This window comes from Dipodomys ordii, unplaced genomic scaffold (assembly GCF_000151885.1).
Source record: "Dipodomys ordii isolate 6190 unplaced genomic scaffold, Dord_2.0 Scaffold56, whole genome shotgun sequence".
Classification (NCBI taxonomy): domain Eukaryota; kingdom Metazoa; phylum Chordata; class Mammalia; order Rodentia; family Heteromyidae; genus Dipodomys; species Dipodomys ordii.
Window position 1 is genome coordinate 6,861,117 of NW_012267272.1, and position 14,386 is coordinate 6,875,502.

The following is a 14,386-nucleotide window of genomic DNA, read 5'->3' on the forward strand; positions in this document are numbered from 1 at the left end:
TAAAGGTTCTACAACCTCTCAAGAGCACCAACAACTGAGGATCAGACTTTAACACAGGGACAGAAAACAATAGCAACTGACTGAACACCAAATAGAAATGTTAAATTCTTCTAATCATACATATTTCCTGCTTCCTGTCTGTGAGAAGGTCACACTGGAGAAGGCTAACAATGTACATGAATAATTTGTTACTTCACGAGGACAAGTAGTGGAAGTGGTGACAAAGCCCATGGCCTGTTTTGAGGACTAAAAACCATATTGGAAATACAGGGAGTTATCTTCAAACTGAGCCACAAAAAGACTACTGAGCTGAAAGCTGATGCTGCAGAGAGAAGGTGCATAGCAGGTGGAACAAAGGCATCTGGAAAGATAGTGCCAGTGTGAAGGAGAGGCTAGGCGAACACAGACTGCCGGGATCACAGTGTGCATGGGAGGATTGATAGAGAGAGGGAGAGGGAGAGAGAGACAGAGACAGAGAGACAGAGACAGAGAGAGAACTGGGAAAGTGGGTGAGGCACATGGAGGAGGCCTTTCCGCACTGAGTAAGCATTTTGCACCTGCTGCACTGGAAAGGCAGAAGCTATTAAACACTTGTAGCTAGAGAGTGACCTGCCCCAAACTCTCCTGAAGGAGAGAAGATTCTGTTTCAGCTCTTCAGCCTCCAAGATGCCAGGCATTCCCCAGACCCAGAAGGAGACGGATCGTTCTGCAGCAGATGAGGGGAAAGGTAACTTGTACCTCCAGAGTGTCCTTTTTGCGATAGGGAATGGGGCCAGGCTCCCAGGGACCAGGGTGGCCATTTCTAATTAGGCTCTTTTTCTGCATCTTTCTTCATGCATAGATAAATGAATCACCTGGGCAACATATCTATCTGTGAGATTCATCGCAGCTTAGAAATGTAAGGTAGCCCACGTATGCACACACACACTTGCACACACATGTACCCACATACACACACATACACGCACGCACACACACACACACACCCCTCTTCCTGCATAGGATATGTTTCCCTAGGCTTCAGAGAGATGACATTCTCCAAACTACCAGATATCCAAAGGCTTAAATGATGAGGACTTTTTCTTTCTCAAGTTCCCAAACATTAGATCTGCATAGAATGAAATTACAACCTAGATGTGAATGCAGTGAAGACAAAGAGAAGATGGGCCTGCTATTTGTTGGAAAGCAGAGGTCTGGAGTTCTCTTCTCACTTTCATTAAATTATTCAAGCACACATTTCACCACATTTGGTCCTTTAGGTTCTCATATAATTCTGAAGTCAGTGTGTCTCTCAGAGACATGACAGAAGCTCTTTTAGGGGTGAGAGGGATTGCTGCAAATGGTTGGGCCCAATAATCCCACCCCATATTACCTCAAAAAGATGGCTCCTCTTCCCATGGTCTCAACTCCATGCTTAGTGGCCTCCTTTGGAATCTCCTAAGTCAATAGAGAGAGACATCACAGATGTTAGTGGGTTGGGGATCCAAACTCAGAGACGCTCACCATGCCCAAATGAACAGATAGAACAGTAACATCTCAAAGTATGGATCTCAAACCTTTCCTTCCTTCCTTCCTTCCTTCCTTCCTTCCTTCCTTCCTTCCTTCCTTCCTTCCTTCCTTCCTTCCTTCCTTCCTTCCTCTCCTCCTTCTTTTCTTGTGATACTAGGGCTTAAATTCAGTCTTTAATTTGCTGGGCTGGTGCTCTACCACTTGAACCACTCTATCAGCTCTTTTTGTTTGGGTTATGTTTGAAATAAGGTTTTGCTTATATGCCTAGACTGGCTTGGACTGTGATCCTCCTATTTGTGCTTCCTGATGATGGAGTCTTGAAAACTGTTTTTGTTTTTTGTTAATCCCCTGGACTGCTCTCAAACCACAATCTCCTGAGCTGTGCATTCCAAGTGTCTAGACTTACAAGCTTGAGCCGCAGCTCACAGCCTGGATCTCAGACCTTTCATTCAGAGACTGCTTCTAGCAAACTACATGTGTCCGTGCAAAGACAGAGAGCCTCAGTCTACTGGTGTGTCTTGGGAGATTTCTGTATCAATGTTCTCAGGAAACCCTCAGTCTATTAGTTATTTCTTAGGCTATCAGTCATTGCTTAGTTCAAGCCCAAGTACTGGCACCACAAAAGAAGAGAAGGAAGAGGAGGAGGAGGAAGAGGAAAAAGAAGAAAGAAGGAGGAGGAGGAGGGAGGGAGGGAAGGAGGAAGGGAGATTGACAGAGAGAGAGAGGAAAGAAGGGAGGAAGGGAGGAAGGAAAAGAGGAAGGAAGGAAGGCAGAAAGAGAGAGAAAGAAAGAAAGGAAGAAAGAAAGGAAGAAAGAAAGAAAGAAAGAAAGGAAGGAAGGAAGGAAGGAAGGAAGGAAGGAAGGGAGAGAGAGAAGGAAAGAAAGAAAGAGAGAAAGAAGGAAAGAAAGAACGAGAAAGAAGGAAAGAAAGAAAGGAAGGAAGGAAGGAAGGAAGGAAGGAAGGAAGGGAGAGGAGAGAGAAGGAAAGAAAGAAAGAGAGAAAGAAGGAAAGAAAGAACGAGAAAGAAGGAAAGAAAGAAAAGGAGAGAAAGAAAGAAAGAGAACTAAAGAGAAAGAAAGAAATCATAACCTGAGCAAAACAGGACTGGAGGTGTGGCTCAGTGGTAGAGGTCCAAATTCCAGCGCTGTCCAAAAAAAAACAAATCTAGGTACTTAAATCATATACTGAAGTCCAGATTAAGCAAGAACTTGTTTCCTTGAAGAATTTTCTTCCCAGACTGAGGACGGTGCTTTATCCTCAGCATGCACTGCTAGTTACCAAATAGCTGCCCCGCCACACTTTTGGCACCTCTCCACTAGGAGACTTCCAATGTGAGCAATGAGACAACCAAATGGGAAATACTCTCTAAGCTTGGCTGTTGACTGACACCCTGGCCAGCTTGGTCAACTTGGGATATTGTGGCAACATATGACAGGCAGGGCTTAGACTACAGACACTATTTTCTCACAGTCTTGAGAAAGCTGGAGACCAGAGTTCCAGCATTGCGGGTTACTGATGAGGTCTCTTCTTAAGTCGTAGGTAGAGGCTATCTTGCTATGTACTCAGGAGACCTTTGTGAATGGGTTAGGAGGGAAGAAAGAGAGATAGAAAGATGGAGAGACAGAGACAGAGACAAGGGGGGGATGAGAGGGAGAGAGATAGACAGATAGAGGGGGAAGGGAGACAGATAGAGACAGAGAAGGGTGAAAGAGGAGGAGAGAAAGGGAGAAAGGGGAAGCAGGGGAAGAGAGAGGAAGAGGGGGAGAAAGAGAGGAAAGAGCAGGAAGGAGAAAGAGAGAGGAAGGGAGAAGGGGAAACAGAGTGATAAAAGGGGAGAGGGAGAGAGAGACAGGGGAGAAAGAGAGGAAAAAGAGAGAAAGAAAACTGGTGTCTCTTCTTATAAGGCTATGAGTCCTCTTATCAGGACTGTAATCTCTGGCCTTCCCTGGGAAGCCCTGCAGCTACCCTAGGAAATAGAACAACTTAAGAACTAGAAAACGGGAAGTGGTGCTGTAGCTCAAGTGGTAGAGTACTCTCCTTGAGCTGAAGAGCTGAGGGACAGCGCCCAGGCCCAGAGTTCAAGCCCCATGACCGACAAAAAAAAAGAAAAAAGAAAAGAACTTCAGAGAGCCAAGTGCTGGTGGTTCATGCCCGTAATCCTATCCACTCAGGAGGCTGAGATCTGAGGATCATGGTTCAAAGCCAGCCCGGGCAGGAAAGTCTGTGAGACTTATCTCCAACAGCCCACTAGAAAACCAAAAATAGTGCTGTGGCTCAAGTGGTAGAGCATTTGCCTTGAGCTGAAGAGCTGAGGGACAGCGCCCAGGCCCAGAGTTCAAGCCCCACGACTGACAATAACAACAACAAAAAAAGAATTTCAGAGAGACACAAACTCTCAGACCATAATAATTCTCAAGAGGAAGTCATTTTTTTCAAACCCTGTAATATTAAAAGGGTATATGATTGGGAGTACAACATATGTGTGTGCTGAAAAAAAAAGCAGCACAAAAATAACGATCACTTTGCCCACAAAGATAAAGGCATATATTAGTCTTCCATTAAGCTGAGAGGGATAAAACACTGTGTACACGTGTGTGCACATGTCCCATCGCCTGAGTGTCCACAAGCCTAGGGGAGAAGCTGTGGGTTTGTCTGAAGATCTGGTGAGCCCATCAAGCAGCGCTTTTGTTTGTATGCAACTCGTGTAGGAATGTCTATTCTATAACTGCAGTGCGGAATGCAAGGACGCGCGTCTGCAAGGGGGGCTATGGCCAACATACAGATCACCCGTGCTGTCTGTCTTGTAAGATTTTCCTCCACATCGCCTTTTAAAAACATTTTTCATATTACAGGCCCCATCTTATATCGCATTAACCCAAATAAAAATGTCATCATCCATTCCATTTGACAGACAGCAGGCCGAACAGAGGGGAGAATGGCAGTCACGCCAGCCAGCCACAAAGCATTGCAGTCCAAAGCACGCGGGAGGAGCAACGGGAGGCAGGCCTCTCCTGGCATTGTCCTGGCTGCACACAGATTCAGTGGAATTGGTCGCCATTAACACACAGGACATACTTGGGGGGGTGGGGGGCGGTGTCAGTCCTATTTCATACCACATCATCTCTTCTGTTACCTTAAGGAAGCTCCCAGTGTGGCATTTCAAGTTGTTTTCTTTTGTTGTGAGATAGGACCTTAAGCTGTAGCCCAGGCAGGCTTCAAACTCATTAATCTCCTGCTTAACCTCCTGAGTACTGTGATTACAGGTTTGAACCACCATGTTGGCTCACACAGTCATTTTGCTGTTGTTTCTTTGGTTTTTTTTTTGGGGGGGGGATGGAAGTTGTTAACCATTATTATTTCTCTGAAGTGTAACTAAAAAATATTTCATCACCTGGGATTTTGTTAAAACAGAGTATATTTGTACCACTAAGATTATGAAATTAATTGAAGGCTGCGCCAGGCAGGGATGCCTCTTGCCTATAGTGCTAGCTACTCAGAAGGCAGAGAGCTGAAAATTTTGATTCAGGTCCAGCCTGTGCAGACAAATCTGAGAAACTCTGATCGAGCAAAATGCTAGAAGGCATGGCTCAAGTGGTAGAGTGACTGTTGTGAGTGAAAAGGCCAAGTAAGAGCACAAGGCCCTGGGTTTAAGCCAGGGTACTGGTAATAAAGGAAAGAAAGAGGGAGAGATAGAGGGAGGAAGAAAGGAAAAGAGGGAAGGAGAGAAGGAGGGAAGGGAAGAAGGGAGGGAGTTAGGAAGGGAGGGAGGGAAGGATGGAGGGAGGAAAAGTAGCAGGAAAGTTAGCCACAGAAATAGAGCTTTGAGAGTACCAAGTTCCCCAAACATCAAGGAAATCTGAAATTTCTTGGGAGTGATAGCTCAAGATCCATTTACATATACATTTCTACCAATAGACTATTAAATTGATGGCATGGGGGGATTTAGGAAAGAATACCTTCTCCATAAAATAGTAGACATGTGTTACAATGAATAAATGAGGATCACCATACTCTTTTCCTCTTTGAGCAGACTTTAGGGTAGGCAGTTGAGGTAAATTACATTTCTATTTGGGCTAATCTTTTAACAGAGTTGTCCCCTGCCAATTTATAGGTAAATGGTGCCTGGCTGGGTATTTACTGACGTTCATACATGGTTGGCCAAGGGATTTGGGAAAATTCTGCAGCTACCTAAAATAGCTACCTAGTAGACAGAGGCCCTTAGGGCTCTGCATTGAACCTGTCGACATTGCCAAGAGCTGAAGACCTAGAAAGTGCACTCTCCAAGTTCCAGATGGGTCAAGGGGAGAACAGCGAATGTTCTATGCTCCGTATACCACCCCTATCCCCAGCTTCTCCACAGAATAGAGAGGTCACCTCTGCCCCTACCCATGCCACAAGTCTGTTCTTATATCTCTCAGCATGGCGGCAATGCGGGGGGGGGGCGCAGCTGGCTGGGAGGGATCTGCAAAAGAGGGAGGGGGTTCAACAAAGCCATGTGCTCTCCCAGAATCCCACAAATATCTGCCCACACTAGCCCACGGTGTGCCCCCTTCCCCCCCGCACCCCATGCCATGGTTTTAGGACAGCCCAGAGATTGTCCTGCTCAAAGCAGTACAGGGAACTCATTACAGACATAAATGTGATATGAATACAGAGCCTTCTAAGAGATGGACCCCAGAGGGTCAAGGAATCAAATGCACAAAGCTATGATTCGTGGGGAAAGACCCTGTGGTTTTTTTTCAATGACCTGAACCTCATATTTGTCTGTGCTGGGTTTTGAAAAAGTTGCCATAAATCTGGGCTGGTGACTGAGGTGCAGGGTACAGATCACAGGAAGTGGCTCTTTCCCATTAACCGGCTCCTCTTACAGGGCCACCCGTTAGGAGTGACCCTAATTTAAAAAAGAATAAAGCAGTCGGGTACTGGTGGCTCACGCCTGTCATCCTAGCTACTGAGGATGGCAGTTCAAAGCCAGCCTGGGCAAGAAAGTCTATGAGACTCTTGTCTCCAATAAACCACCAGAAAACCACAAGTGGTGCTGTGGCTCAAGTGGTAGAGCACTAGCCTTGAGCTGAAGAGCTGAGGGACAGTGCCAGGCCCAGAGTTCAAGCCCCATGACCAACCAAAAAAAAAAAAAAAAAAAGAAGAAGAAGAGGGAAGAATAAAGCAATGCATGCAGACAGCGGGAGGAGTAATGGGAGGGATAGGGAATGATTGAGGAGGGTTTTTGTTTTGGGGGTTGTTTGGGTTTTTGGCTAGTCCTGAGGCTTGAACTCAGCCTGGGCATGTCCCTGCACTTCTTTTGCTCAAAGCTAATGCTCTACCAATTGAGCCACAGTGCCACTTCCAGATTTTTCTATTTATGTGGTACTGAGGACTCGAACCCAGGGCTTCATGCATGCAAGGCAAGCACTCTACCACTGAGCCACCTTCCCAGCCCTTGATGGTGGAGTTGGTAGATAAAGCTGCCTGAGTGTTGGCTGTCACGTGAAAATAAGCAAGAATAAAATGATTTGGAGGCTTCAGTCTCATGGGCTGGCCCCTGGCTTTGGGCCTGTGGCAAGGCAGTGCAGCAAGGCTGGAGCACACAGCAGAGCCTAACTACTCACCTCAGGGCCGGAAGTGGAAGAGAGATGAGGACAAGACGGGGGTTCCACAGCCCCCTGAAGGGCTTGCTCCCCAAAACCTAAAGATCTTTTGCTGGGTGATCCTAAAGGCTTCACCACCTTCCAATGGTGCCATTTGTGGTTGCCAAGTCTTTACCACATGGACCTTTGGGAGATACCATCTCCTAAGTGGATTCATATTTTATCATTTTTCCATTGTCTCCAGGTTTAAGAGCAAGAAGTGGGTATTGTGTAATCATTAAAATGCATTCATTCATTCACCCAACAACCAACTTCTATGTATCAGGCCACTGTTCTAGATTCTGGGAAACAGAGCAAAAAGAAGCAAATAGACAAAAAAATCTCTGGAATTTAATATTCTAGGGTCAAAATAATAAAATCTAAAACAGGTCTGGTAACTCAAATCTATAATCCTAGCTAGTCAGGAGGCAGAGATAGGAGACCCTATTTCAAAGGACAAGCTGGGTATGATGGTGCATACCTGTGGTCCCCACTGCACAGGAGGCTCAGGCAGGAGGACCGAGCTCAGAAGCAAGCCCTAGGTAAAAGCGTGAGACATAGCTGAAGAATAACTAAAGGAAAAAGGACTGGAGATGTGGCTCAAGTGGCAGAAGATTTGCCCAGTGAGCATGAGTTCAAATCCCAGTATCATCAAAAAACCAGTAAAATCTAAAACATAAGGTAACATTACCCAGTACATCTTCCATAAATCAGAGCAATGGATGACAGCATGTTGCATGAGCTATGATGCTGTTCTAAAAAGTGCAACAGTACAATGATTGCCCTGGACGTTTCCAGCTTGGCTTTTCCAACATAGGAGAGAGAATTAAAGTTTACCTGGGTGCCTGTCAGGCTCAGCAAAGAACTTTACCCAAGTATGGAAGCCCACGGGGGCCAAAATAATGAACAGCAAGAAGGAAGGAAGGAAGGAAGGAAGGAAGGAAGGAAGGAAATCTCCAGTTGTAGAAGCTGGGTGATCACTGCACGAATGTTCATGAGAGTCTTCTCAACAGTTTTCTCTTTTTAGGAATGGCCCATAGAAAAATAGTTTGCAATTAAAGAGAGAAGTCAACGATGTCTTCGTGTAGATCAGTGCCTTGCTCTGGAGTCCAGAGGGACTTTGTACTGGAAGGTTGGAGCAGCTTAGGCACCCGTGAATAACCACTCCTCAGAACTGCTCTAAAAATAACTTGCATCTTAATTAAGAAGTTGAGATAGATGACCCCGGTACCCTTGGATGTTGTATTCTTTGTTCGAATTGAAAATCTAAAGTGTGGTTGGAACAAGCAAACGTGGACTTGGGTTAGCTAGAGAGAGTGGACATTCAGAGTGTGGTCAGGTTCTCTAGTGCAAACCACGCGTGCAGTTCTGTCTAAGGATTTCACAAATACTCTCATAAACTCTCTCATCCTATTCACCTGAAAGCCTTTCTCTTTGTACCCCTCCCCTTTGCCTTCCTCCCCCAAATTAAAGCTTGTTTAAGCTTAAAATAGATGTTTCCAGCTATGGTATTTTTTTAAATACTTGTGAATTTAGAACTTCTGTCTTAATTGTGTGAGAGGCCCCCTCAGAATAACCCTGTCATCTACAGCCCACGGAGGCCTGAGCCCTGCATCAGACCCTAATTACACCTCTGTTCCCGTTATCAGATGACGCCCCTCATCAGCCAAGCCTGTCATCTTCTCCTGGCTCATTTGAAACGATGCGCAGATTCGAGAGACGCCTGCGACATGCAGAGGTACGGGTAGCTCTGCCAGAGCGGAGAATCCTCAGCCTTGAAAAGGCTGCTTCTTGTAACTGTACATAATTACTGGACAATTACCTTGGAAATAGCAAACTGTGGAAATGCAGGGAGCTCATAAAAGCATAGATGGACTGACTAATGAAAAGAAACGAAGCCCATTTAAAAGTAAAAACAAAGTGACCACAGCCCAGGGCTGTGTGGCCTGTGGATGGCCTTGCCCTCTAGGGGGGCGGGGGTGGGGGAGCCCTTCTGCACTGTCACATCAAGAGAAACTGTGAAGTTCCTCAACAGGAAAGTCTCAGCTTCATGGTGACCGTTTGGTTGCTTTAGGCCCAACAATGGCTTGCAACAGGTCAAAAATAGAATGAGGAGTGCATTCCAGCCACCGCTGACATGTGATTATCATTGCTACTAAAATAATAGCACCACCAATACCAACATTTATATTACCATAGGTCAAGGGAGCCCATTGGCTGTATTCTCTCTGATAATGAGGTACAGAAGGTAGAAAGAGATAAGGTGCCGGGTCAGCTATAAAAGCAAAGCAAATAACTCCTAAGACCTTTCGATCGTCAACCATCGGGTTCCGATGAAACGACATGGGCAGTCAGTCTTGTTTTGTTTTAGCTGTTGCAAGAAAACCTGTAATCGATTGTAGGAATGTTCTTAATAAAAAGAAATTAAAGGAAGTGGTGCTGTGGCTCAAAGTGGTACAGCACAAGCCTTGAGTGAAAAAGCTCAGGGACAGTGCCCAGGCCCCGAGTTCAAGCCCCATAGCAAACCAAAGTGGGGTGGGGAGAAAAGGAGAAGAAAAGAAAGAAAGAAAGAAGGGAGGAAGGGAGGGAGGGAGGGAGGGAAGGAAGGAAGGAAGAAAGAAAGAAAGAAAGAAAGAAAGAAGGAAAGAAAGAAAGAAAGAAAGAAAGGAAGGAAGGAAGGAAGGAAGGAAGGAAGGGAGAGAAGGAGGGAGGGAGGAAGGAGGGAGGGAGGAGGGAGGGAGGAAGGAGGGAGGGAGGAAGGGAGGGAGGAAGAAGGCAGGGAGGGAGGGACAAAGGAAAGAAGGAAGGAAGAAAGGAAGGAAGGAAGGAAGGAAGGAAGAAGGGAGGAAGGAAGGGATGGAGGGAGGAAGGAAGCAAATCAAAGGCTGAGCATCAGTGGTTCATGCCTATAATCTTAGCTACTCAGAAGGCTGAGATCTGAGGATCATGGTTTGAAGCCAGCTGGGGCAGGAAAGTTCAGGAAAGTTATTTCTGATTAACCACCAGAAAGCATAAGTGGAGGTGTAACTCCAGTGGTAGAATGATAGCCTTGAATGAAGAAGCTAAGGGAGAATGCCCTGGTCCTTAGTTCAAGCCCCAATTTAAAAAGTAAGAGAATAAAAGCATTCAAAACTTCTCAGTCATTTGGAATCATCACTCGTTCTCTGATGCTGAGATGGGGGCTGGATGACTTATATAGAACTTGCCTAGGCCAAGGACAAAAAATAGACTTGGTAATTATAAAAGGCTATTCATAACCCAGTTGTTAGTCTTCTTAAAAAGAATTGAATCTGAAAACTCTTGTAAGAAAATAAAAAAGAATATTTCTAGTTTAAAAAGGGCTGACATTAATCAAGATGCATTGTATTCATAAACTGCTCTGTACAACTACTTAAAGATAATAATAATTATTAGTAGTAATAATAATAATAAAAGGCCTTGGGGGAGACAGGCTTCCTGCAGCCTAAGAGGGTAAATTTTCTGGAACTACTGCCAGACACTTTTCCTTCTGTTTGCTCTAAATTGCAATGTGTGTTTTCTGAACATAATATACATATGATCATGAAGCCTGTGTCAGTGTTCATCTGCTATTTCTTTGAGTGTGAAGAGTTCTTGTTTTTTGTTTGTTGTTCTTTTTTAAAAAAAAAAGAAAATGCAAAATTATTAGAAAGAAAAAGGGAGGAATTGATAAAGTCAGCTAATCAGGTCCTTCCTTCATCAATGTCATTTTGACAGAGGTCCGTGAATCTTACATTCTGGCCTGGGATGGGCTTCACACACAAAGATCGAAGATCGGAGGGCAAACCCCAACAGCAGTGGGGCTCCTGTTCTCCCTCCTCCTTCTTGGTATCTGACGCTATTCTGGTTGATTAAGGCTACCTGAAGGTCACGTGGGTCCCTCCCCTGAGTCCTTGCTTCTGTAAGCTCCATTGTGGGTAGGCCAATACCAGCATCCTTTCCTATTCCAATGTCTCCCTCAACTCAGGAGCTACTGCTGTTACACCACAGATGTGGTAGCCAGCGTCGCCTTTGGCACCCAGGTGGACTCCCAGACAGCTGCCCAGGACCCCTTTGTGAGCCACTGCCAGCGTTTCTTCTCGTTCTGCATCCCCAGGCCTCTCTTGGTTTGCATCTGTAAGTAGAGCTCCTGCTCGGGCCTTGAGACTGGTCCTTGGCTCTTGCCACTAGGAAAGGACACTCTGGGGTCTCTGAGCAGTGCCCTGTGGGAAATCTGTCCACCTGGGCCACCTATCACTCTCACAGCGACCCAGGCCTCTGTCACACACAGGGGTGGGGACAATGAGTTGAGCTCTGACAGTTGCCCTATGAGAAAAGTATTCTTTTGCCCATATTCAGCATCTGAAAACCTGAGGCTTAGATAAGTAGAGCCAAGGCTGGAACCCGAAGCCTGTCACTTTTCTAGGATTTGTTTTTTCTCCCCTCCAGTGGCATTTCCTTCCTGTGGCAGCTAGTGCATCGTAAGCTAGAAATGACAAGATGGGTGACCAGGAAAGGATCTAAAACAAGAAGACTAGTCTGTTGATTTTACTTTCATTGTACAAGTGAACTTTTGCCCTCTAGCCAGTTCTAGAACCTTCCTTCTTGCTTTTATGGAGGCTCTGGAGTACTGTTGATGATGACAAAGGCAAAGGTTTCCAGCCATGCTTGCCAGGCTGGCAAATTCTACTCATTCCCTGGCCAGCTTCCTTTCTATTTCTGAGTTGATTTCAGGGGGAAGCCCACCCACGTCCAGCAACGCTACACCCAATGGTAGAGGTTGCTGTGAGGGCCAATCGGCTTCCTCCTTACCCCAACCTCCCATGGGGCTCCTGGTATTGAGTCTCCCTCTTGCGCAAGCCTTCAGCCATGGGATGCACCTGTGCCCCACAGAGCAGGTGGCTCCATCGTCCCATCCCTGTTCTGTGCCTTTCAATAGGCCAAGTATTTGGAACCTCCTGGGGTTTCTCCAGCCTAACTCAGCAGAGAGCTCTCTGGGCACAAGCCTACCAGGAAGGGCAGGAATGGGGGAGCTGTACCTCCCTGTGGCCCAGAGCTCCTCTCTAGGAGGATTAGGCGCTCCTGACCCAAGGAGCCTATCTCAAAGGCTCAGCCAGGAAGGCCTGGGCTGCCTGTGACAGGATCAAAGGAGCCCACAGCAGATAGGGCCAGCATCTCTGCCAGCAGCTGCCGTAGCAGATCTTAGCGACAACTCAGCAGCCCACTTTGGGGACATATATCCAGAGAAAGAAAATACCAAATGACCAGAAAGTTAAGGAAATGAATGAGCTGCTACTTTTGTTTTGTTTTGTTTTTTGGGTCTGGTCATGGGGCCTGAACTTTGGGCCTGGGCGCTGTCCCTCAGCTCTTCAGCTCAAGGCTAGTGCTCTACCACTTGAGCCACAGCACCTCTTCCGGCTTTTTGCTTTTTGCTTCTGTGGTGCTGAGGAATCGAACCCAGGGCCTCAGGCATGCAAGGCAAGCACTCTACCACTGAGCCACCTTCCCAGCCCCTTTTGTTTTGTTTTGTTTTTGTTTAATGACATGTGTGCCAGGACTGGTGCTTGAAACAGGGCCTTGCATTTTTGCTTAGCTTTCTTTTCTTTTTTTTTTTTTGCTCAAGGGTGGTACTTTACCATTTGAGCCACACCTCCATTTTCTTTTTTTTTTTTTTGCTGTACACAGTGTAGCGGGTACAGTCATTGGCCAGGTGCCTCCCATGTACGCCCAAGAAAGCATGCGCAGAGCAAAGGTAGAGTGAGGAAGCATTGGGCCACCTTGCCCCAGGGAGCAGCGACTCCCCACAAGGACTCACCTCTCCAGTGCTCATTCAAGGCCAGCATTTGTTCCCGGGTACCAGGCATCTAACAGCCCTGGTTTATTGTCACCCTCCTTTTCAATGCCACTTTTGTTTTTCTCTTTCAAGTATCATTTCCATCCATAATGATCCCACTGGCCCGGATTTTGCCCAATAAGAACCAAGATGAACTGAATGGCTTTTTTAACAAACTCATTAGGAATGTGATTGCCTTGCGGGACCAGCAAGCAGCAGAAGAGGTAAGGTATTTCATTAGGACACAGCAGAAGAGGTAACGTGTTAATAGGACACAGCCTTGAAAGGGAATGAAACTCATTTGCATGGCTCTCTTCTTTCACTCTCCATCACTCTTCCTTTCTCTCCTCACGCCGTCTATCACAATGTGCCGGTCCTTTACCAAGCCATGCCTCCCAACCTTCCAGGGCCAGCAGGAAGCAAAGAGAAAGGCAGAGGAGGCTCAGCAGGCACCGGGGAGGGGAAGGGGTAAAGGGAGGGAAGGCCAGAGGAGAAGGAGGAAGGGAAGTGGGAAGGGATGGTACTAGAGAAGAGAAACTCAGAACAACACGCATATCCCCTGACAAGGAGGGGAGCATGGAAGCTGTCCTCCTAAACTGTCTCTTCAGCTTAGGTATTAGCCCAAGCCTGGTTATACCAGCCCCCAAAGAATCCTCCAAGAATGACACCTGTGATCCTAGCTACTCAGGAGGCTGAGATCTAACTAGCATGGGTCAAAGCCAGCCCAGGCAGGAAAGTCTATGAGACTCTTATCTCCCATTCACCACCAAAAATCCAGAAGTAGAGTTGTGGCTCGAGTGGTAAAAAGCCTGCCTGGAGCAAAAAAAAGCCAAGGGGCAGCACCTTGGCCCTGAGTTCAAGTGTCCCCTGTAAAAAAAAAGGGGGGGGAGTTTTTAGGTAAATGTGCTCTTTGCAATTCTCTGGAGAATCTTCTTTGTGCTGGAATTCATGAGAGAGTTTCATAGCATGAACGGCATAACTGAGAGAAATTGGGGCAGCCCTCAGCCAATCCCATGTTCCCCTTCAGAACGGAGAGTGTTCCAAGAAAATCTGTGCTTGGACCCGGTCTTGTTCGTATGCCTAGAGATTTCCTTCCTCCCGCCACAATTTTACACTCGGCTTTCACACAACAGACATCAAGTAAATTTTTGTTGCCTGACCTTGGCTGATTTCTGGTGTGATGGATGATCGTGTCAGCTGTTCTTTAAAGACTTTAAAAGTGACTGAAAGGAAAAACAAGGCTGAAAGGGCTTTTCCATAAGCGACTTATGCAGATAGAGCTTTCAAAGGGTTTTCTCAGAGACCAAATGGCCCAGAGGAATCGGGAGGTCTACTGGTGAAGGCATTGGCCTGGAATAGAATCAGAGACAATTAATGGCTTGGTGCACTGGGCAGCCCTGGGCAACAACCTTGTCACAC

At 46.4% G+C, this 14,386-nt stretch overlaps 1 protein-coding gene across 1 annotated transcript in view; it reads left to right on the forward strand.

The window, feature by feature from the left end:
* Window positions 1-14,386, forward strand: part of Tbxas1 (thromboxane A synthase 1 (platelet)) — a 141,761-nt gene that overhangs the window by 82,571 nt on the left and 44,804 nt on the right. Inside the window, exons 6-8 of the mRNA XM_013021630.1 lie at window positions 8,787-8,875; window positions 11,123-11,271; window positions 13,061-13,191. Of these exons, the coding sequence (XP_012877084.1) occupies window positions 8,787-8,875; window positions 11,123-11,271; window positions 13,061-13,191 (369 nt within the window). The remainder of the gene's footprint in view (window positions 1-8,786; window positions 8,876-11,122; window positions 11,272-13,060; window positions 13,192-14,386) is intronic.